Here is a 26,958-nt window from a genome sequence, read left to right as displayed (position 1 = left end):
ATGACATTGTATTTTTAAACTCTTTTCTTAATCAAATTTGTAAATGAGCTTAACTATACTTGACTTAAAGTTTCAAAAAGCAAAAAGGAACTAACATCTATTCAAACCATTTTAGGCTTTTGTGCTTTCTTAAACTTAAACTTTTGTTAAAAGCAACTCACTCACTTTGAAATTGATACCACGAACTACGAGATTTTGATCCCTCATTTTATGTTGGTACGTAGGCATAAGTCCGGAGGTCTTGTCAAACACAAAAATATAATTAATGAGTTCTTTCCTCATCCTTCCACTCTATTTATTGCAAACATCATTTATACAAAAATACATATGTGCACAAGAAAGGGCTACCTAGTAGTACCTAGGACACTTTGGGTGCTAACACCTTCCCTCTGTGTAACCAACCCCCTTACGTGTAATCTCTGGCATCTTATTAGTTTTGATTTCAAAAATTCTTATCTTTGGGTTTTATTCGTACTTTTCCTTGTTCCCTTGGAAACAATAAAAACGCGGTGGCGACTTTGGTTTTATTGACGTTAAGTTATCAATAACTTAATGGTCATGAATTTACCGCTACACATAGGTGCCTAAGGCTCCTGGGAAACAACACACTATTTTAGGGACATCTTCGTCAGCAATGAAAATCTGATTATATCCAGAATACCCATCAAGCATACTAAGATACTTAAAACCTGCGGCTGAATCGACAAGTATTTCTGCCACTGGCATTGGGTATTCATCCTTTGGGGTTGCTGCATTCAAATATCTGAAGTCAATGCAAACCCTCAAAGTTCTGTTATTTTTTATAACAGGAACAATATTTGCAATCCATTTGATGTACCTTGTTGTGTGAATGAACTTATATTGAGAAGCCTTTTGATTTTATTTTTTTTAATTTTAGACAGAATTTCTGGTGCGAAACGCCTTGGAGTTTGCTTTACTGGCTTTTTCCAAGGCTTTAAAGGTAGTTCTAACTCAACCAAATCCCTACTCAATCCAGGTATCCCACCGTAATCCCGAGTAGAGCAGTCTTTGTACTCTTTCAAGAGTTAGATCACTTCGACCTTGAGTTTTGGGCTAAGGTTGGCACTAATATACATTGGCCTTTTGATTACTCTATCTCCCAAGTCAATTTCTTCTAGGGGATCCTTCGCCAACATTTTGATGTTAGGTGCTACGAGATCCTTCTCAAAACCCAAAGGCTTATCATATATGGTGTCGAGCCTCTGGCTAGTCACATCGACATGTTGTTTATCAGGGGGCTCTGGTTCAAAATCCACTCCATGCCCTTCAAGGCGTACTTCAGTCTCTTTGGATTCGACAACCATGTACTTTCCTTTGGCCTCTAAGGTCGCTTGTATCTTGTTTTTGGCTATGTAAGCCGAAATCTTTTCCAGTGTGATAGATTCATACATAAGAAATGTCTTCATCTCCTAAACCAGTGGGTTGGAGTTCTGGCACCCCTTAAAATTCATCTACTTCCCCCATGATCTCTTTATCCCAGTTGAAACCATGGTTGGATGCAGAGTTAGAGAATAAAATGCCTTATAAGAAGGCATGTATGGGAAACCGGCAAGGTTGTAAGGTAAAATTTTTGCCAAATTCCTATCAAAATGGTGTTTATCCACATGGTTAACCTCAGCCATAAAGTATCTTTGGTCGGCCTCAACGTTTTCCACTATGTCGCCATCTCTCCAGATCGAAATGCTTTGATGGAGCAAAGATTGTACCTCTCCAATCCCATGAATCCACTCACAACCCAAGAGTATATTGTAATTGGCCCTTGATGCTATCCATGAACATAGTTGGCCTTATAATAGACCCAACTGTTAGGTCAACCTGAATTACTCCCAGAGTATGGCCAATATTTCCTTCATAATTCGATAAAACCATATTATATGGTTTTAAGTCAATGTCGAATTTACCAATCCTTTTTAACATGAATTGCGGAATTAAGTTAATTGCCACCCCACCATCTACTAGAATCTTGTTGACTCCATCATCTTCCACCTTTCCTCTAATAAGCAAAGACTTTAGATGTTTTTTCATTCCTTTGTCCGACCTTTCGAAGAATGCATTTTTCTCCTCAACATAGTCGTTATTCATCACTTAATAGAAAATTGGCTTTGTTTGGCCATTTCTGCTTCGTTTATCTCTTCAGTCTCTTCGACCTTTGTTACCTGATCATATTATATAGGTAACACATACACCATGTTGCAACTGATGTTCAGAGATAGTTCTGATCTTGAGTCAAGTCATCAGTTAACATATCATCATCTTCTAGGGGTTGCTCCGACGTATTCTCTTTGGGCTTCTCCATTCTATGAGAGAAAAGCTTTCTTCCTACTGGATTTTTTGTCTTCGACCTCATTGTTAAATTGATTTTGTTTAGTGCTAGACTCCGCCATGTCTTTCTCAGCTGCCTTTCTTTCAGCTTTCTTTCTCCTCTGCTGTCTTCTCCATTAGGATCTTGACATAGGATTTTTTCCTTTGTAATTTCCATATCCATAAACCTTCTATTCCGTCACCTGGAAGACTTTTCAATAAGCAACGACAGATCCTTGACCAAACTCAAAGCTTCTCCAATTCTCCTGACCTTGGCCCTGTTTTTTAGTGGGCCTCACCCATTTGTCCCTAGGGGCATCAACAATGGGCTTGAATAAGGCTTTCCTGTTCGCATGGATATTTGGTCCTCCCTGTTGTTCTCTTCGAGGGATTCCCCATTTTTCGAAGACATGTCGATTCTGAGCATCCTTCTAGTTGCCCATGTGACAGATAATTCAAACTCTCTCTATATTCTCAACAGCCTTTTTGTCGAAGAAGGAAGTGTATTTTGGGCACAACATCACTTCAGACTTCTTCCTCTGGCAGCAATGGAGAAATTCGACTAAGCTTTCATCCTTTTTATGATAAGCAACCTTCACTTGATCTTCACTTCTCCAAGTGCTTTCCTCATCTGCCCTCATGTTAGCATCTTCACCCAGTTCGACCATGTTAACTTGCATGTTGGTACCATCAGCAATCCTAATCTTCTATAATTTGACTTTGAGGCCTTCAGTAGCCTCAATCATTTTGACACCTTGTTTGAAACCCTCGGTAGTTCCAACCATATGGCTCTTGTTATGAAGGCCTTCGATAGCCTCGATCATATTGACATCGGCAAGTTCAGTGTAATGAACATATACCACTGACAAGGGATCTGAGTCAATTTTCATCTAGGACTTTCCCTTGTCACCAAACTTCAACCTTCCTTCCTTAATAGAATTATGCACAAGTACCTTGAAAAGAAAACATTGTGAGGTTTTGTGGCCTAAAAATTATGATATTTGCAAAACCTTCGTTTTTTATGTTGTTCTAACGGTGGTGTTTTAGCACCAGGTGGCACTATCATGTGACCATTTTTTACTAGAAAATCAAAGATCTTATCACACTTCGTCACGTCGAAGGTGTATGTTCTCTTAGAGAACTTATCATTCCTTTCTGTTTCGACGGGGTTTTTTCCGTTCGAAGGTGCAAGAACCTTGAAAGAGTAAGATGGACCTTGCTTCAACTCGGCCAAATCGATTTCACTTTCGTCAAAACCTATAGAATCACTATATATCTGCTGACTATCCTCATCCATTTCGACGTACACTACCCTTTCCATTCTGTTGTTCTTACTTGCCTTAGCCTTTTCAGCTTTTAAACGCTCTACGTATCGAACTCAGTCTGCTAATTGGGTCATATCTCTTAAATATTAGGTGTCTACCTTCTTCCTAATGGAATAATCTAAACTACCTAAAGACATTTAGACTAGTTCATGTTTGGGAACTTGTGTGAAACACCTTTCCTTCAATAACTGGAACCTATTTAGATAATCATCTATTGGCTCACTAAACTTATGCTCAATACTACCTAATTCCTTCAAATTGATCTTAGATTGTCCCATATAAAACTGTTCATAGAACAATCTTTCTAAACGAGTCCAATCATGGATGGAGTTCACTAGGAGTGTGGTGAACCAAGTGAAATCCTTTTTCGTGAGAGAACTAGGGAAATATCTTATCCTTAAGTTCTCGTTGTTAGCAATGTCCGCAGCCTCAGTCAAATACCTGGTTATATGTTCGACAATATATTCACTGGTATCACCATAGTATTTTATGAATTTTGGGACCTTCCATCTCCTGGGAAGTTCAGTTTGCAACACATATCCAGACAAAGGAGATGTATAGTTTAGCCTGTGCAGGCCTATGTTTACCCCATTTCGCGCCATAATCCTTTCGACCATGCCTGTCAAATCGTTATCCTCTGTAGCTTCGTCCTGTCGAACCCGATGAATGATTTCGTCAGCGTTTTGGTTTCGATTGACCATCACTTATCTTAGGGCTTCTCTCTCCTTAGGTATTTGTTGTTCGACCCTACGGGGTTCTCCTTATTGGCCCTAATCGACTTTGACACCTTTGGGTACAAACTGTTGGGTGTTTTTTTTTTGGGTCTTCTTCTAAGATCAACCCCTGGTTCTCTACCATCCATTCTCGACGAGGCTGTCGAACTGGCGCCTGAGGGGCGCCAAAGAAATATGCAATTCGCGTCATCTGCGCTGCCAAATGCTGATTAGTCTAAGCATTTTGTTAATTAGTTTAGGTAGCATTATGGATTAGAGGATTGAATATCGTCCCCATATGCTGGGAAAGCATATGAACCATATCATGGTTGCTTTTATCCATTTGCTGCCTTAATACTACCGCAAAATTGGTTGCGAAAGCGGGTAATTAGGCAGAAAATCCCTCCCTGGGGGTTGGGTGCTTCGACCCTAATTGTTAATGACTGATCCCGAACCTTGTAATGGAGAAATTATGATCACCATTGGATCCGTAAATATTGACATACTATTATGCAAAATTACCATCATAGAAGTTGACATGTCATATGGTTGTTCGCGACCATTCATTGGCATTGTAAACCCAGTCACATAAGGCCTAAAACTACTGGTCCCTACTGGTCTTGGGGTTACTTGTTACCCCTACGTTCGCACGGGGGATGATATTACTGGTCCATTTTGAACGCTAGATAGTATTATCCTCGTGCTCGTTGTAGAAGGCATTGCTTTCGTCACATTTGTTGCGGTCGTATTCTTTCTTGTCGAATGAGGAGGTTATTCTCCATTGTTGTTTGGTGGATTAACCATCTTTCTAACGTACTTCGATCTTGATTCATTATTTCTGGCTACCGTACCACTTCTCAATCTCATGCAATAAAGTTTGAGAAAAAATTGTATGAAGAACTAATGTAGAATTTGTTTTAAATACAAGAAAAAACTAAACACGATGGTCCCACTGGGCGTACCAATTTGTTTACCTTAAATTTTAGTAAACAAGCGCTAGTAATCGAAAATTGATACTTTGATTACATACAGGATCAACTAGATTGATCATAGGACATATGTGTATAGTTCTTATTTAAAAATTTTCTTACTAGTAAGTTCTTTGACAATAATGTTGAATTTAAAAGTAATGCAAATAAGATTTATGAAAAGTATAAAGAAGGAAAATAATTTTGACAGAAATCTAAATGGAATGAAAATGACTTTAATGTAAGTAAACTTACATTGAATGAAAATATGGTGTTACATACGTATATATTCTCATAAACTTTTTTCTTAATAACACTAGATACTTTGAGTGAGTTTGAGTTTGGTACAGTATTGAACACCCCGAATCTTAATGTTAAGACTCTTATTTATACTACTTCGACAGTAACGGTAACAAACAGTCTTTTCTCCAGAAAATGACACGTTCTCGCTTGCATGTGTTTCTCCTTTCATAGGCCTTCACGCATCCTTTGAAGGAACGAATAAGGCCAAAATATGGTTATTAGCCTCGTTTTGAATTATCTTCGTCGAAACTCATCTTCAAATCATTTCAGAAACTTATAAATCCTATTATAATGCTATTTCGACATTATGACAACTTCTTTACCAAATTCCAGTCGAAAGGCTTTGCCTGACTTCCCGTCGAAGTCAACTTGGATTTTCCAAATATTTCCTTATGTCTTATACTTGGATTTCTTATATCTTTTTTAGCTTCGAAATTACATCTAACAAATAGGTAGCACACTATCTAATTTATCACAACGATCAGACGTCCGTGGTGAAAAAGATCATACATACAACCACTCATCACCTTACCACTGTTGGTCAAGCATGATGATATCCCTTTTCCAATCACTGTGAGATGAGCTTTCCATATATAATATGTTTATGTTTAAGTAAAAAGTTTATATCGTAAAGCTTTAGATAAATTGATGCAATATTGAATTGGATGTGAATCATACTTAATTATCTAATGTATCTCTTATAAAAAATTAATGCATTAAATATTATTAGATGCACTTTATTTAAGGTGTTATATACACTACAAGAAAAACTCCCCCCTGCCACATGATTATCACGTGGCAAAGGTGAAAATCACTTCACTAGTCAAAAATAGCGACGTGTTGATTCACGTCGCTGGAACGCGTGTGGCAACTTTTTGTGACGTGATAAACACATCGCTAATTTGCCAAAGGCAAATCACGTCGCAACATTGTGAATTAACTTGCTTCTGCGCTTAAACTTTGCCACGTGATATTCATGACACAACTTTGCCACATGAATATCACGTCACAACATTTGAAAATGGATGGTATGTTGCCACATGAAAATCACGTGGCAAATTACCCACGTGATTTACACTTCACAACTTAAAAACAAAATTAAAATAAAAGATAAAATATATTGTTATTATTAAATTATATTATTAATAAAAGATAAAATAATTAATAAATAATAAAATATAGAATAATTAATAATTAAGTGAAATATTTTTAAATTAAAATTACACATATGAAAATGTATTATAAAAATAGCAAAGTAATTATTTATACAAAAATTAATATTTAAAACTAAATAAATATTACACATCAAATTCGTCGTCATCTTCATCGTCTTCAGTTGTTCTTTGATTTTGATTTCTACTCATGGACTGCATAAATTGTCTCATTTGCTCCTCCATATCGTGTTGTCTTTTTTTCATTTCCTCTAATTCGGCCTTTAACGCCGCCTCACGCTCCGCCGTCTCTCGTCTAGCCTCTGTTAGAGCCAGTTGCCTCACCGTTTCCATCATTTCAGGTGTCAATTGTGTTGGACGGGACGTTCCTTCCCCACTTGCAACTCTATCAAATAAAGTTCTATCTCCGGTTCTGTAGTTGCCAGCCAAAGGACCAACACCAAAAAAACACCCATTACGTCCCTTCCCTCCAGTGACTAAGCTCCAAATATACATATCCACGCGTGGATCAAGCGGATTAGAACCAACAGATGTATATTGAGGATTTTCAACTAGAAATTGTGTGAGCAATCTTTGATACTCCTCCTACACATACAACAAATAAAATAATTAGATACAGTTGTGACATGAAAAGAATCCCACATATATTGTTGCCACATGAAATTCATGCCACAAACATTATTACCACGTGAAATTCACGCCACAAAATTGATAGAATTTTAACAAAAAAAAATAAAATAGAAACAACTTACTATAGTTCTTCTCGACCGATCATCAACCAAATCCCCCGATTTTTTTGTACGGGTCTTCACAAACAACTCATTAAGTCGGGGGGGTCTTCCTTGTGCCTTAGTCTGATTAATATAAATAAATTTAATTAAACACATAATAAATCAAAATATAATTTTAAACCGTAGTTATAATTTTTACCATCCGTTTTGCATGTTCTCCAATGCTTATACTTCCTGTAGCATTAAGGCAACCCCCCCTTCGGATGCTCTCATGTCTTTTGCTTTTTGAGATTTAGCTTTAAAATTATCGGTAGCCCAATAGGCAAGAAGTTCGTCAAATACTTCCTTGCCTATCCAGTTGGGACGAATATTTCGTTCTTCCCAATCAAATACTTCCTTGCCTATCCATCATTAGTACCAAACTCATTATCGTAAAACAACATGCAACCATTAGTGCAACAGTCAATCTTTCTTACCTCTAAACCCAATTTCGACACCAACCTCTTTGCATCATAAAAACTTGTGGGAAGGTTGTCTTTCGTAGGAGTTGCGTCCAACATCATTTTTGCAAAGAATTCCAAACACTGGTCAGGAACATTCCAATTGGACTTGGCGGCCAATAATCTCACACACATCGATAATTTTGAGTCTGACGACCCTTCAAACAACGGCGTATTCATTTCTTGCAACAATTGATAAAATTTTTGAGCTTCCTCATTCGGCAACTCTTCCTGATCGAAGTCTTGAGGTTCATCATAGGTCACGTTAACCCCAAAAGCATCGCCAACCATGTCACTGATCAAACTAAATTCTTCCCGGTGTTCCATATGTGATCGACTGCTAGAAGCATGTGTAGTCGTAGTCCTTTGTACATTACTCGGCAACTGTTCTCCATTATATGTCCAAACCCAGTAATTTTTAATGAAACCCCTTCTCTTCAAATGACGTTCTACTTCCTCCGGGTCACTAATTATAGGTCTACATTCACATTTTAGACAAGGACATCTTACTCCTCCTTCGCTTAGACAACATTCTTGAGCGAAAGCCCATGTGATAAACCCTTTAACTCCTTCCTCAAAGTTCGGTTTAAGTCCACGTCTTCCTGGATACGTTCTATCGTACATCCAACTACGATAGTAATGAAAATATTCCATACTGCACATTTACAAAATCGTTACTATTTTAATTTCAAAAGTGATATTCCTCTATCGTCCAATTTAAAAATCGTTCTATCGTACATCCAACTAATTATTACGTACAATTTAAAAAAAATATATTATACTATTAATAAATATATAATATAACTATTATATACTTTATTGTTTAAACTAAACATATATTTATAAAACATATACCCTAATATGTGTTATTTAAAAAAAAAACATTTTAGACATACATATTATTCATACTAATTTTTTTTATAAACATATTTTTAATATAAAAATATATATGAAATTAATGTTTTGTTTTTTTATACATTATTTTAAACATAATATTAATAATACAACTTCTATTTATTTAGTTATCTAAATAATATATATACACACTTATCAATTTTTACTCAAAACACTAATCTATTATATTTTTTAAACTAACCATATTATCTAAATAATAATACAACTTCTATTTTTAGACATGATTCATATTACTTTTTCTAATAAACAAAATATTTCGTTTTTTTTTATAAATATTATTCTGTTTTAATATTTTGTTTAAAAAAAATTATATATTATATTTCTAAAAAATATAATGTGCACATATATAAAGGCATTAAATAGTTTCTAAACAAAGTAATATCAAAGTTTTAATATTTCCAAGCTTGACATGATTTTCTTTTGAAATTTATAATTTCTCTAGAAATAATTAAAAATGATTTTATAAATAGGGTATTAATAGAGAGGATAGTATTGGTATTAATAGTATATTATATAAAATCTATTTCTAAACTATAAAAATTTAATACATAAAATATTCTGTTTTTTTTGTATAATACATTAAATATATAATACATTAAATATTCTGTTTTTTTAAAACTATTATATATTATATTTCTAAATAAATTCTAAACAAATTCTGTTTTAATAATACATTAGGGTATATGTTTTATAAACAAATTCTAAACAAATTCTAAATATATAATACATTAAATTTCTAAACAAATTCTATTTTAATACATAATGTGCACAAAAACAAAATCCAGTCCAAACAAATTCGGTTTTAATACATAATAAGCACAACACATAATCCAGTCCAAACTCAATACATTTAACTAATCTGAAAATAATTAAAAAAAAAATTAAATTTCACAATTTTGAATATACCTGGATGAAGACTTTGAATCTGTTTGCTCCAAATTCTTGAATGAATAATTCACTCTTAGCTATTTCTTAAAAAAAAATACAATAATTAAAATAAAATTCATATATATTAAACAGAAATGGGTTTAAGTTGAAATAATAAAAGTATTTACCTTTAAATTTCCAATTTCACAATGGATCTGAAGCTTGAAGGAGAGAAATGGGTTGAAGGGGAAAATGGGTCTGCAGGTGGAAGGGAAGAGGAAACGAAGAAGAAGAAGAATGAAACGGTGAAGGGAAGAGGGAGAGAAGAGGGAAGGTAAAGGAAAGGTTCCCACGTGGTAAACACGTCGCTATTTGCGACGTGATTTACACGCCACAAAACATTCAACGGTCATCTGTAACGTCTCTCTGAACCCAGTACCCACATGCTTGTCACGTCGCTATTTGCGACGTGACTGTCATTTCGGAAATTAAATTACACCACATGTACCCACGTGATCAGCACGTCACTAGTTGCGACGTGAATTACATTTCACAAAACATTATTTGAATTTTAAATTTAAAATAGCGACGTGATCTGCATGTCACTACCAAATTTTAATTATTTTCATTTCCCCCCAACCTGAAAAGTTGTCATTCCATTTTTTTATTATATTTTACCTTTAGCCACGTGAAATTCACGTCGTAATTGGCATTTTTTGCCACGTGCATTTCACGTCACTAAATCACGTGGCTGCACAAAGTTATTCTTGTAGTGATATATTTAGTTGGGGTGAGAATATACCGGATTGAGTTAAGTTTTATCAAGCTTAAGTCTGAGTTAAGTTTTATATATGTAAATAAATAATTCAAATAATATTTAAATAGACTAACAAACTAAAAGATCAATGAGACAAAATTTATTTGTATTGATTTATTTTAACTTATATATTAGTATATTTGTGAGATTATTTATTCGAAATAACTTATGAAAACCCTTGTAACATTATTCATAAGGTATTTTCATCATTTTCATCTTATTTTTATATGTCCTCCAAAATAATCAAGTTTTATTTATGTATTTTAATTTAAAATACAAAATATAACATAATAATAATAAAAGAATATTCATACTTATTTAAACAGGTACGATTAGGGGTGTGCATGGATCATGAACCAAACCAAATTGAACCATATATATGGTTCGGTTTGGTTCTTAAAACCAGTTTTATAAAACTAATTTTTTTTTTTGAAATCGGTTTATAAGTGGATCGGTTCGGTTTTAAACCGTTTTTTCAAAAAAAAAAATAGTTAAAAAAAAAACAATTTTAAATCAATTTCTTTAAAACCATTTTTTTATTTTCTTAAAAAATTCAATTTCAAAACCAATTTTATAAAAAAAAATAGTTTCTAAAACTATATTTTTAAAAAATCAATTTTATATCAAAAATAATTTTATTTTCTTTTAACTAACTTTTTTATTTTCACTAATTATAAAACTATTTTATATAAAAAATATTTATTTTAAAAAATTACTTTAAATTTGACTTTTATAATCACCACAAATAATATCTCGATTAAAAACAATCCCAAAGCATGATTACATAAAAACGGTCATAAAATAAAATAATTATGAATGATATCTCTATAAATCATAATTGTTTATAAAATAAATAATTCATCAAAAAAATTGTTCAAATTTCTAAAATCTCTCATAAGTGTTCATAAACAAATTTTATGAGGTTTTAAAATATTTTTTCTTATAAAATTTTAAAAACATAAAAAAAAAACAATTTTTTTTAGAAAAAAAATAACAAATATTCAGAAAATATATATATATATATATATATATATATATATATATATATATATATATATATATATATATATATATATATATATATATATATATATATATATATATATATAATTGAAAATAATAAAATTAAATTCTGAAAATAAAAATAAAAATAAAAAAATCTATTTTTTTTACTGAAAAAAATACAAAATATTTTTGATAAAAAATATCTTTTTTATTTAGAAAAAAATAATAATTTTATTTGAAAAAAAATATCAAATATAATTTTTTCGAAAAAAAAATTCAAATATAATATTTTTGGTGAAAAGAAAAAAAAAATGATTTTTATTTTTAAAATAATTTTTTTATAAAATATAAAATTGATTTATAATGTGATAAAACATGAAAACATTCAAATATAAAAATTTAACGCATAGTAAAATTTGGATACCAATAAGAAAACCAAATTTTTAGAATGGTTAACGGTTTATATTTGGATAACAAAATGGATACCCAAATTTTTATTTTAGTATTTGATTTGGTTTTTTTAAGTGGATCAATTTGGATATCAATTTTGTTATTGATAACCGATTTTTTTGCACACCCCTACGATTGATAGGTTTAAAATACAAAAAATTCTAAGACCTAACATTTTTAATTAAAAAAGTTTATGAAAAATTATAGATATTTTTTATTAAAAAAGTTTTGGTCTAACGTGAGCCTTGAGTCTATGTAGATAGTTCATAAACATTTGTTAGTCGGTCTGATCTATTTTCATCCATAATACTCACACTCTATATATATATATATATATATATATATATATATATATATATATATATATATATATATATATATATATATATATATATATATATATATATATATATATATATATATATATATATATATATATATATATATATATATATATATATAACTTTTAGTGAACATCTATTTTTTCCATAATATATAAAATTAAGGTTATATGGATATGGGTCTGAATTGTCAAGAAACAAATGACCAAATGAAGTATCAATAACGAAAATTAAGGATCTAGACAAGTATAATATCAAAAGAAGTATGAATACTTGTCTAGTATATTACACTAAACAGTTTCTTTGAAAAATTCAAAAAGTTATTAATTAAATAAGAATAACATTTTTTATTTAATTTCCCATAAAAAACAATTTTACTTTGTCATATTTGGATACTCACTATTATTATGGGTGATAATGATTAGAAAATAATAAGATACAGATTATTTTTTTTGGTTACAAGAGACGGATATTAGTTAGATGATAAAACTAAAAATATATATATTATATTAAAAAAGTATTACTCATTTTTTAATAATACTAATTTCTTATTAAAATTCAACACTAATTAATAAAATTGAGAAAGTATTGTATAAATGTTTTTAACGGTGGAATAAATTTTATAGTAAATAATATAGATACAAACAATTATTCTTGCAATTACTTCTCACTGCCAGCGATTTTATTCCACTTTAATATATTTAATTGATGAAAATGGCTCATCACTCATCCTCACAACGGTTAGAGGGGTTGATGGGGATTGGCGACAGAGAAGTGGAATATGGAAATGTTCTTATCTCAATTAATTAAAGTCCATTTAAGGTGAAAGCTAAATAAAGTTTAATATTTTTCCATGGTGATTATAGTCAAAATAATATCTCCTATGGAAAAATATTAAAACAATTACTACCCAAAGTATATATATATATATATATATATATATATATATATATATATATATATATATATATATATATATATATATATATATATATATATATATATATATATATATATATATATATATATATATATATATATATATAGATATATATATATATATATCACGATAATTATAAAAAATACAAGTCAAAGATTTATTATTGATCAACAAATATTTATCACTAATAAATATTAAAAAATGATTTTTTTCACTTACGCATAAAATTATAGTTATCAAAACGGACTATCCAACATTAACGAGTCGGCTTTGACATGCTTAAGATTTTTTTGGAGTCGGTCCTAATTAATTAAAGAGCGGCCTTGACATGTAGGTTTTTTTTTTTTTACCTAATTTCTTCTTCTATGATAACTTGTGTTCACTTCTAAACATAACAAATATAACTTATACTCTTATCTCTTACTCATTCTCTTCTTAGAAATTATTTTATATAATTTGCATTATTTTAGTGTTTAGAGTTGTATATATACAAAAAATAATTTCTTCTCCTACAAATACTACTAATTTATTGTTTATCAAATATACACTTTGTAAGAGTTACGTAATTTATTGTTTAGGGGAAGAAATACACTTTGCATTATTTTATACACTTCGCATTGTTCTCTTAGAAATACTACTACTATACATACAAAAGAATTGTATATTTGCTAAAAAAATTAAGTACTTTTATATATATATATATATATATATATATATATATATATATATATATATATATATATATATATATATATATATATATATATATATATATATATTTATATATATATATATATATATATATATATATATATATATATATATATATATATATATAATAAAACCAAAAATGATTTGAAGAATAATAATTTCTAGTTTTATAGTTTTGATGATAACAATACAATTGAGAATAATTAGTAGTTTAATGTGTTTTTTTGTGCAGCAATGTTGATCATCTATCGGGAATTATCATATATATATATATATATATATATATATATATATATATATATATATATATATATATATATATATATATATATATATATATATATGATCATTTACCCCCATATTGAGCAATGATCATTTCTGCCATAGTCAATAAGATAGACCACCTAGACCCCAAGTCTAAAATGATCATGAGTCCCTAAATAGAGTAATGAACATATATACCAAAGCTAATAAAGTTGATCATCTACACGTCAAGGCTATCATGATCATATGTAGCCAGAAGAACATGATCATTTGCATCCAACGCAAAGTGACAACTTGTGCTCAGATGAAAAAGTGATCATAGAAAATGTTCTCTTAACGATCACATCATGAGCGGTGTATCACAATAAGGAATAAAAGGATAAAGTTTCTTACAAATAGTACAATTTCAATGGTTCTATTCCAAACAAATAAATGATTGGAAATTATTGTTTGTCAAATCAAATATCTAAGACATATATAAAAGAGTAAAACTCAAATGTTGAAGGTTATTATTTTACTACTACTAAACAACTAGAATAATATTTTGAATTATTTGTGAGCTTTGCATTTTATTGTAATATTCTTAAGGACTAACACCTCGACTCAGGTGTCTTTATTACTCTTCTTTCCTAGGAAATTTATCACTAGTAATCGAGTTTAATTGAGTTTACCACTCATAAATTTTTTGTAGAGTCATAAGCTTGAGTTAGATAATAATGAAACTCTCGAGAAGCTCAAATCCATTTTCCTAAAGCCAAAGGGTAAAACTATCAAAGAGAAGGCACAACAAGATGAGAAAGTCGAGTCAAATGACGATGACCAAAAAATAAAGAAGTTTAAAGATCATACACTGAAGAGTTGATGTTTCTCACCAAGAAGATCCAACGTCTATAAAAAACAAGGTTATTAATAGGGTCAGACTCCAAAATCAATAATTGAGATTAGAAGGTCTATTGTGGTTGTAACAAGCCATGACACTTCAATAATGGATGTCGAGAGCTTTAGAAAGAGAAATTGGAAGGTGGAAACTTCAAAGGAAACAATAATAAAGGTGTCTTGGCAACATGAGATGATTTCTAAGAAGGCCAAATTAAATATTTTGCAGAAATGGTTTCTAAAAGGATTAAAATAATAGTCGTGGTACCTAGACAGTGGATCCTCTAGACACAAGACAAGGGAAATCATTTGTTCCAAAGGTTAACACTGAAGCATAAATGAACTATTGGATTTGCAAGAAACCACAAAGGGAAGATAATTGGTTCTGGTACATTTAGTAATCCCTCTTTTCCTTTTATACATAATGTTTTATTGGTTCAAGGACCAAAACATAACCTACTAACTATAAGTTAATTAAGCGACATAGGTTATGACATAGTCTTCAACCAACAGTCCTATATAGTCACCAGTAAGAAAGATGGATTAATTATTTTCAATTAGAAAAGGAAAACTAATGTTTGCAAAATTAATTTTTTAATTTGCAAGCACAAAAGGTGAAATGTCTTTTGTCTAGGAATGAAGAGAAATGGATATAACACACTAAGTTAGGAAATGCTAGTTGAATACTAATCTCCAAAATTAACAAGTTAAAACTTATTAGAGGCCTACCTGATAGAAATACAACTCAAATTCTCTTTTTGAATCTTGTTAAAGGTTGCAAAATGTTTTCGGGAAAAAGTAGTAAATACAACATGTTATACTAAAAACATGATTTATATGAGACTTATCTTAAATAAAATTATGTATGAATTGGTGAAAGGAAGAACACCCAACATTCTTATTTTCAACACTTTGGATGTACATGTTACATTCTAAACACAAGTGTTTATCTATAAAAATTTGATGCCAGGGCACAAAAGTATATCCACTTAGAATACTATGAAATATTTAAGACATACAAAGTATATAACACAGAAACTTTAAGGGTTGAGGAATCAATCCATATAAAGTTTGATTATAAAAGCCCTGACAATGATATGTTAAAGCTTGTTTAATCTTTTACAGATTTGGAAATCATAGAAAAACTTCAAACACTTGTAATTGTACAGAGAATTGAAACATCCTCTGATGGTACATGAGAATATACACCAGATGATGAAGAAGCATCATCTAAATCAACCTTCACGTACAAATTGTTGGAAATAAATATGATTATTTTAGGACCAAATCACCATTCTTAAATGAAGCCCCCATAATATGATTATTTTCAATGATTGAACCACCATCTTTAAATGATGCTTTGGGAGATGATGGATGTATAGTGTCAATGCAAGAAAACTCAACCAATCCCAAAGGAATAAAGCTTGAGATCTTGTACCACAATTCAACGAAAGCATGCCATTAGATCCGAATGGATTTTCATAAACAAGCTTAATGAGCAAGGAGACATGGTAAGAAACAAAGGTAGACTAGATCTAGGCAGGGCTAGTCCAATGCATTTTGAGGCCTAAGGAAAAATTTGATTTAAATTATTTTAAAATAATATTTAATTAATAATTAAATCAAATTTTAAATAAATATTTTTTATAATTTTATATATAATTTAAATTTTTATTATTAATGTTAATTTTGTTGTACAAAAATTATTAAAATAAATTCAAAATAAAACTATAGAATTCCTTTAATACAAAATCAAAATCAAACTTATACATAATTATTATAATTTATTTGAAATAACCAATGTTCTGGACTTCAAATATTTTAAAATTGACAAAACAAATAAAAATAATTTAAAAATGCAAAATGTATACTATCAAGATTCAAACCCATGTACATTTTTCTATCTAATACTAGTTTATAATATGCGATTACTCGATTTACTTGTCATTGTTATGAAACATCTATTAATTATATATTTTTTGAGGTCTCATTTTTCAGCATTTGAGGTCTATTTTAAAGGCCAAAAAACTTGAGGTCCAAAGCAATAACCTCACTCGCTTCTGCTTTAAGTTTGGGCCAACACTGCATCAAGGTTATAGTTAGTAATAAGGTATTGACTATATAGTAAAACTTTTTCATTTCTATCCAGGTTAGAAGCATTTAGATTATTATTATAGTTTGTTGTGATAATACACAAATTTTTGTGATAAAAAAGATAAATAAAATCAAACCCTTCCATAGAATTTTTGTTTAGTCCTTTGTAGTAACACCACACCGTCAAGTCATAACTACAAGAATTTTAAATCTATTTTCCACTTTATTTTTACACAATCTCTCGATCTCTCCATTTTTTTAAAAAATATATTATTTTAATAAATAGAGACTTTACTTGAAATTCTAATTTCACATACTACTACAAATAATATATTTCATGACAAAAAAAAATTCACCTCAACCAATGAAAACCCGAAGTCAAATGACCCAAAACGCATCAATTTTTTAAAAATTAAATCTTATCCATCGATTTTCTACAAAATTGACAGAAAATGTAGTTTGGGGTTTGTCTTTCAATTCCCAATTCCTGCAATTTTATGCTTTATTTAGAACCAAAATGACATCATTATTTTATAAATCATCTTATCCCTCGATTTTTAGGAAAACCGACACGAAATATTAATAAATATTTTATTTAATTAAATTGAATCCAGTTTTTACCTAAGCTGTGTTGCTTCAGTTTTACTAAAAACCGAGATGTAAACTCTAAACTATATTTAATTCAGATACCAAAATGTTAAGTCACATTCACTTTCCATTATGTCTCATAAATTTTTTGCACCCTAGTGAATAAAAGAAACACCATTCTTCTTCACCTAACAAATTGAAACAACCGTCTTCATTTTCTCCAAGAAGGAAGGAAGCTCGAACCGCAAACCAATACTTTTCTTTGATTCTCTCATCACGTTTATGGTATGTAAAACTTTCTCCATGATTGTATCACTAATGTTGTTGTGGTTGATGTTGGTGTTTTTCTTGTTGTTGTTGTTGTTATTGTTGTTGACATCGTTGTTGTTGTTGTTGTCGTTGTTATTGTTGTTGTTATTGTTGTTATTATTATTATTATTATTATTATTATTATGGTTTTTGAGACTTATGGTATAATATAGTGTTGTTTTTTCAGGTATTTTGTAGTTGTTGTTGTTTATTTCTATTGTTATTCTATTGAGATGGAATGTTTATTTTTGTTGGTTGTGTATGATTTTTATTTTATTTTCAGAAGTTGTATGTGATTATGGATCATAGTTGGATGAAAGTCAATAGATTAACTAAAGAGTATGAGAATTGAGTGATTCAGTTTCTTGAATTCGCGGAAAAAAAACCTTCCTAACGATAATAAGCTTTTTTGTTGTCCTTGTAAAAAATGCCAAAATACACAAGAACATCCGGGGGATATTATATTCAATCATTTAGGTTGTAATGGAATTACTCAAAATTACACAAAATTGGTAAGGCATGGTGAAGTGACAAAAAAAGACATGTGTCACATAGAGTTGAAGTTGATGAATTTATGAATGATACTTTAAAAAAGATATGATTCATGATATTGGAGTAGGTGCCTTTAAGAAATTCCATGCGGAAGATACTTTGTAAAGAAACATGGAAGAGTCGTTATTAAAGCCATTTATTTAACACCATTTATTAAATATTTAAGAGTTTTTTTGGGAGGAAGACGTTGACGGTAATGACAAGTATATGGGTAATAACTTTAAGTGTGTCATGTATGTGAAGATGATACATGCTTCCACCAAATAAAAAAAAATGAAAAAAGACTATTTACCTTGGGCATCAAAAATTTATAAGGTCTAATCATTCATATCGTAGATTCTTGAAAGCTTTTAATGGAGATCATGAGTTTGGTATCGCTCCAAATTCCTTAACCAGGAAGGAAGTTTATAAAAGACAACAACACATAAATGTTGTCTTCGGAAAGAAACAAAAATGGCCAATGGAGAAAAATATTTGGAAAAAGAGGTCGATGTTTTTTTATCTTCCATATTCATCTAGTCTCGATGTAATACATTGTCTTGATGTGATGCAAGTGGAGAAAAAGGTATGTGATAGTTTGATTGGAACACTTCTCAATATAAAAGGCAATACAAATGATAGTAAGAAATCCCATCTAGATATGATGGTGATGGGTATACGACAATAGTTAGCCTAAAAAAAAAAAGAAATAAAACATATCCCTCCCTCCAACATGTCACACTTTGTCTATAAAAGAAAAAAAGAGCTTTTGTGATTGTTTGCGGTGTATAAAAGTTCCCCAAGGGAACTCATGAAATGTGAAGAAACATATGTCAATGAAAGATCTCAATAGTTGGCTTAAAATCTCATGATTGTCATGTCTTAATACAACAACCTCTACCAGTGGCTATATGTGACATTTTACCAAAATGTAAGGGTAACTATAACCAGATTGTGATTATCCTTTATTGTTAAATGTAGTTAATCCATTGATCTTGGAAATTTATATGAGTTGGAACACGAGGCAACAGTTATCGTGTGTTAATTAGAGATGCATTTCCCTCCATCAATTTTTGATATTATGGTTCACTTAGTCGTTCATCTAGTAAGGGAGATCAAATTTTATGGTCTAGTTTATTTAAGGTGGATATATGCGGTTGAGCAATACATGAAGATCTTTAAAGGGTATACAAAGAATCATCATCATCCAGAAGCTTCGATTGTTGAACAATACATCACAGAAGAAGCTATTAAGTTTTGTACAAACTATTTGTCAGAAGCAACCTCTTTAGGAATTCTCGAGTCTCTTCATAATGGAAGATATGGAGGTAGATGCACTCAAGGTTTAAATGTTAAGACAATGGACCAAGATGTAGTTCTTTAAGCACATTTGTGTATATTGAATAACGTTGAGTGAAAAATTAATATTGACAGAGCAAAGAAAACTTTCATGACTTGGTTTAATGAAAGGGTTTCTGAAGAGAGTAATGCATCGGAGACAATTAAATGAATGTCATATGTGCTTAATTTTAATGTAATAACTTGGAGTGCATAATAAATTACTAAATTTTCATTTTATATGAAATCAAAGGATGATCGTAGTACCATGAAAATAGTAGGTTGATGGTTGAAGTTGGATCCATGTACTTCTCTAGTTCCAAAGATGACAGTATTGTACTAGAATATAAAGCGTACTTTTGGGGTATTAAAAAGATTTTGGAGATTGACTATGTTACTTTTAAATTATCTTTATTTAAGTGCAAGTGGACTGTCAGTAATACTGGTGTAGAAACCGATTTAATATTCACACGAATGATCTTTGAAAGGAAGCTTATATAAACGAACCATTCATCATGGCATCCCAAGCAAAACAAGTTTTTTATGTCACGGATCCTTCTAACACATGATGGTCAATTGTTATACAAGGAAAACATATTCCTGATAGTGATGAAAATCAAGATTTAAATTTTGAGACTCCTTCTTTCGCAACACATGTACGTCTCTCATCTAAAGAAAATTATCAGACGATGTGTATGATATTCATCATGATCATCAAGAGGGGATATGGGAAAACTAGTAAGTAAATGTTTTATATCCCTTAGTAATATATATTTATTAATTTTACTTTTTTTGAATTCTTTTTACTAATATTTTTTTCCAACATGTAGAGATGTCGAAGGATACCCTATGTTGCATGGTTTTAAAAGTCAAAATATTAAAAAAAAAAGTAAGTGTTTTATGATGCATTTTTTTTATATTGATGTTTGAAGTTGTTGTTGAAGATTGATTTTTGAATGTTTTTGTTGTTGTTGAGATCAATGGCTTAAAGAGTGAGTGTTGTTATTGTTGTAGTTATTGTATATTATCCTACACTACTACGTAAAAGCCCTTTCACCATGGTTGGAAAAGGAATACCGTCACGGTTGACCAACATTGATAAAGTAAGGGGTGGTAGTAAGTGTGTTACTTTCCACCACATGGTAAGGTTTGTTGTGAAAAAATTGGATAGCGTGCTACATTTCACCATTGTTGGAAATTCCAACCATGGTGATATGTAGTCAGCCCATTTTTCACCATGATTGAAACTTCCAACCGTGGTGAAATGACAGTTAGCCCATTTTTCACCATGGTTGGAAATTCCAATCGTGGTGAAAAGTCAGTCAGCCCAATTTTTTATTTTTGCCACATGCTTTGGTTGACTATGTAACACCCTACTTTCTGGCTCAGTAATTAAATAATAAAATATGTATACAACATCAATATTCACCAAGAAGGATGCTACTCACAACCATCGAAACCATTTTGAACCACATATTAAAGAAAATAACACATTTGATAAGCAACATAATTACAAAAATACTTGGAATAAAAGCCTCAACAACATTATTAGTTTGAAAAGCGGTTCATCGCAAAATAAAACTGAATCCCGATATCCTCGTGTTACATATCAGAGCGGTTCCAACTATAGACACGAACGACAAACAACTAAAGAGGCACAACACTGTTCTCAATCTCTAGATCCTACTCAGGTGCCTAATTATATACTCTAAAGGAGCACAACCGCAACAACACAAAAAGGGGGTGAGAATACATTCAAATAATAAGACATTCATAAACATTCAGGATAGATTCACATATCTACAAAATCATTGTCATACGGTGAACTGGACTTTTTTGTGGTTTTAATCGCAATGTCGCGGTTAGCAAGAGTCGCCACCAACTTTTCTTTTATCCAATAAGGAAAGGTGGAAAAGAACAGGAAAGACCTTAATTTAGATTTTGGGTTCGGGAGGTACATTATACAAAGGGAAGGTGTTAGCACCCTTTGTATCCATGGTTATCCATGGGCTCTTAATTGCTCGATCACTTATATTATTTTTGTCTGAAGAAAAGTGTTTGTGAATTGTTTAGAAAAATTGTTTTTTTGAAAAGAGACTTTAACTTTGTAATGATTCTCGTATGAATGTATACAAAGTGATTATCTCGTTTAGTTTTGAAAATTGTTTAGAAAAATATAACTCGGTAATGATTCTAGTATGAATGTATACCAAGTGGTGATTTTCTGAAGATATTTTGAAAGGTGTGAGGTGTGAAAAAAAATGTTTTAGGTTGTGAGCCAGCAATTAAGAGTTATACCGACCCAAGGTCTTTATGAGTATTTCCTATCCTTATGAGGGTAAAACTGTCCTTATTATTGAGAAATAAGTAGTTTTATCCTTTGGATGTAAAAGGGTCATCGTAGGGTCATCGATTGGTCATTGAAGGCAACAGTTACGAGGATACCTTAGCATTCGAAGGGACTATCATCTTTTAACCGTAGGCAACATCGGAGGGTCATCGAGGGACAAAGTTGTATATTCGAAGGCAACATCCGAGGGACTATAATTTATTTTATGATGATTTAACCGAAGGGTCTTTGCTAAGGGTATCCCCACGTTCGCGGGACATGACCGTAATATCGTAATCGTAAGGCAACAAAGAGAGGTCCAAGATCACTTATTCAAAGGCAAAATTTTACAATTAATTATATAATTAGGATGAAACTCCACATTAAAATTATTAAAAATAATATATTAAAAAATTAATACATTAGAAATTAATACATTAAAAATTAATTTAGGGTGAAACTCCACAAGGGTATCCCACCAATAAAGTGGAATACCTAGCCAATAACCTTTTCCTGGGATATGTGAACCTTTTCGAAACTCAAAAAGAAACATGTCAGAATACCAAATCAGGGTGCAATCGAAGATTACACCGGAAAAATATCGCAACAGTAAATAGGATAGGATGAATAATGCATGGCTATGATAAAAACATAAAAAAAAACAGACTAGAAAAATCAGGTACTGTCTCGTTCGCCTCTGCCTCGCCGAGCGAAGGCCAGGCGAACGGCCACGGATTTTGAATTTTGAGAAAAAAAACAGCCCCATGTTAGGAACCTTGAACTTTATGGCATTTTATCACAGGAACAGCATGGTCAAACATTCAGGGTATTCAGGCATATTTAACTTCACATACGAAAGCAAATTATATATCAACATTTAATCATGATGCATTATATGTGTAGATATGGCCAATTGAAAGTATAAACAATAGAGATACGCAAACCTGTTTGCCAATTCAAGGTTGAAGGGATTGACCACTTGTGGTATCGGAATGAGTTAGGCGGCGGGAATTGGGCGGCGATGGCTTCGGGGCGGATGAGCTGCCTTCAGGGTTTCTTTATTCTGAATTCTCCGGGTTGGCAGGGTTCCTATGCCAAAGTTTCTATCCGTCCTTCTCTGTTCTCTCTCTTTCTTTTTCCTCAAGGTTTTGTTCCAAGGAAACCTCAGAGTGTTTTGCTTCTCTTCCTTCTTTCTCCAGTGAATCTCCCAGTGTAACTCCAAGTCTAAACTCCAAGTGTAAACTCCCCCCCTGAAACTTCAGTATTTATAGACTAATTTCGTGGGTAATGGGCTTGGAATGAGTGAGACCCAAGTCCAAAATAATTTGTTATATTTTATTTATATATTTATTTTAATTATTTAATTAATTAATTAATTAATTAATTAAAATTTTTTTTCTTTTTTTCGTTTTTTTTTTCGTTTTTTTTTTTTTTTTTTTTTTTTTTTTTTCAGGAAAAATGATGGGTAAATTTTGGGGTATGACAATCATCCATACAACAGAAACCACACCAACATCATGTATTCACATCTCACCCACATCATAATCATACAAAGATATTCATCATTTCTCAAACATCAGCATCATATAATATAATGCAACAATGACTCAACTCATGCTCGTCATGGTTCTCACTTTGAACCAGACTCACAACTCAACTCTATATGCATGCGGTACCGACTCAACGATTGGTTCTTCATATAAACTAGGTTCCACTCAATTGCAATCTCCAGTCCACCAGTATGAGCTCGGGATAGGCCACTAGTCTCCATTCTGAACTAGTGAACATGCCTCTTTCAAAAAAACATGCATATGATGCATGACATATAAAAATGCAATACAACCCCATTCTGACTATACATGATCATACAAAGACAACAAACAAAATACAACCCCATTTTAACTTTAACAATTATACGTTCATGCATAAATATCAATTCTCACTCTGAATTACACGTCTCAACAACTCATCAACAAGTAGGACAAAATCAACACCACATCATACTTGCATTTCTGCACTCGTAATTACACATAACACTAATTTATGTATAAATCCATATAACAACACTCAACTAATTATACCATTTAATTAACTAACTCATATTTGTCAAAATACACCAAACATCATCCTATCATCGACCGTACGATAAAACCGCCGTCAAAAACCAACCCAGTAGGCCAAAATATGTGTCCTGACACGATGACGGATGGCCCATCACCAGGATGACGCCCATCATCCTTCCCATTTACCAACATGTCACACTATGACGACCTGGCAAGACCATGCTCACCTGGAGACCATGACGATCTCCCCGTCATATGACTAGCGCCCATCAACACTTCACAATGCATGACGCCCAGGGTGTCATATGGGTGACGTTCGTTGATAACATGAAACTATATCACATTTTTGGACTTGATTTAATTAAATTATATCGTTATTTGATTCAATTTATTTTATATTATTCGATATTACTTGGTATTTTCTTATTATTTATTTCAGGTTTCATTATTTAAAGCATGGGTGAAAAAGAAAGAAAAGGGGTGCAAAAAGAGGATTTTCTAGGAAAAGCATATCACCAAAGCCCAACCCACGTTTGGAACAAGGAAAATGGTTGTGACGACCGCCACACTCACGTGCCGAGCGTCACCCCCCTTTACCTAGTGTTACGACCGTAACACATGGTGTGACGGACGTCACACACCCCACTCCTATATTTTGGCATTGACGTGCGTAACAGAAGGACGTTCTCCCCTATTTTTCCTCTTGACTCGTTGACACTTTGGAACCCTACTGAAGATACTTTTGAGAAAACGGTTATTTTATGGATGAATATAAATAGACCTCAAAAGATCCAATTGAGACATCTCTACTCCGTGCAATATTTTTCCAGCTTTCAAATTTTCTAGCATTCTAATTTCCAAGCATTTTATTTTCTTTTCTTTTCTAGTTTAGTTTCCTAAGCATTCAATTCATTTTCTCACGATAGTTTCTACACCGGAAACTATTGTGTAATTTTTACTGGATCTAACCTTACGTCAGATCATAGTATTTTAGTTCCTTGTTTTTACTTTCCTGTCTGATCGAGAATTGCGAAGAACAAATCCAACCGACTTGTGGTGGGGTGTTCGAGCATCGAAGCTAGGAGATAAAACCAAGATTTCTAGTAATTTTCCAGGTTCATTAATTAATTGAGTTATTGTTTTAATTTACATATGCTATGTGCTGCTGTTTATATTTATTGTTTGTTTGATATGGCCGTATTTATGCATGATTATTGTTTATGCGTGTTTAGCATGTCCGGCTAATTAATTTAGATATCGGTATGTAAAGTAAGCGGAATAAAGGAATCAAAACTGAGTTGGTTTAAATTTATTTCAAAATATAGTCACTCTTTTTCTGGTCTCAATTTACAGAGTTAATACCAAAATTTTTGTACGAGAGTAAAAGACATAAAGAAGTTAAAATCAATAGAACGACGGTTTGAGCTTTTAACTGGACAGTGTAAATTGAACATTAACTTTAAATCAGGGCGAAAGCAATTTTTAAGGTTAATTGAATTCTAATTATTTTCAAAAATTATTTTTAAAAGTTAAATGTGAGGACGAGAGTTAAGCATTTAAGTTTAATCATATAATCTAAGTCAACAAAGCGAGAGTTTGAGACGAGGGTGTTTAAACGGTTAGTATTTTCTCAAAAAGAGTTTCTATAGATTTTATTGTTTTCAAAAAGTGATTTTAGATTTAACGAAATAGTGAGAGCGTACGTTAATGTAAAGTCATAGTCTGATTCAACAGAGCGAGAGTTTGAGGAAAATACTTTTAATTGATAGTGTCTACTGAAAAGACTTATTTTAAAATTAAGAAAAAGACCAACGAAGATTTGATTCCCTAATTACGACAAACTACATATCGATATCCGTGTTATTTGATATTTAGTCTAGATCCAAATTTAGTTTTACTTTTTCCCACTAATCATCAAAGTATCATCCGCCTTAGCTTTACGCAATAACCCTTGAAAAACGGTATATCGATTCATTAAGTCCCTGTGGGATCGATATCTTTTAAAACTACGCGATTAGACTGTGCACTTGCAGCTAGTACCCCGATAGACTCATAAAGTCGCGATCAAGTTTTTGGCGCCGTTGCCGGGGACTTTTATTTAGTCGATATCGTAACTCTTCTATTACGCTGTAGAGACTAAGGCTATTTTTATTTTCCCCCTTCTTTTTCGTTGATTTGTATGCCACACACTCGCACACAAGGCGAACCGTACTACTTACGAATCAACGACGTTGAACGATATCTCTGATTATTACGACGAATTCGGGAGTATCGTGCTACAAACAATCTTCCTCCAATCGAAATTCCTGATCTCAAAAATCTCCTTCCTTCGACGATACCAGCGATGGCCGAACCAGCTCGTGCTCTTCGAGATTACGCTGCTCCATCGCAAGATGAGCCGCATTCGAGTATTGCTCCACCCGCAATCGAAGCGAACAACTTCGAACTTAAACCTTCGCTGTTGCAGGAAGTGCAACAGAATCAAT

General features: G+C 31.7%; 1 protein-coding gene across 1 annotated transcript; it reads right to left on the bottom strand.

Moving 5' to 3' along the window:
* Positions 1-3,784: 3,784 nt before the first annotated feature.
* Positions 3,785-4,348, bottom strand: LOC127104118 (uncharacterized). Its single transcript, XM_051041328.1, has one exon. It carries the CDS (start codon positions 4,346-4,348, stop codon positions 3,785-3,787), a length of 564 nt encoding a protein of 187 aa, XP_050897285.1.
* Positions 4,349-26,958: the final 22,610 nt, after the last annotated feature.

Source organism: Lathyrus oleraceus, chromosome 1 (assembly GCF_024323335.1).
Source record: "Lathyrus oleraceus cultivar Zhongwan6 chromosome 1, CAAS_Psat_ZW6_1.0, whole genome shotgun sequence".
Lineage (NCBI taxonomy): Eukaryota > Viridiplantae > Streptophyta > Magnoliopsida > Fabales > Fabaceae > Lathyrus > Lathyrus oleraceus.
The sequence above is the reverse complement of the archived record's forward strand: the minus strand, read 5'-3'. Positions and strand labels throughout refer to the sequence as shown.

Excerpts from the sequence above, each read along its gene's own strand:
- LOC127104118 (XM_051041328.1), bottom strand. The coding sequence starts at position 4,348 with ATGGTCAATCGAAACCAAAACGCTGACGAAATCATTCATCGGGTTCGA.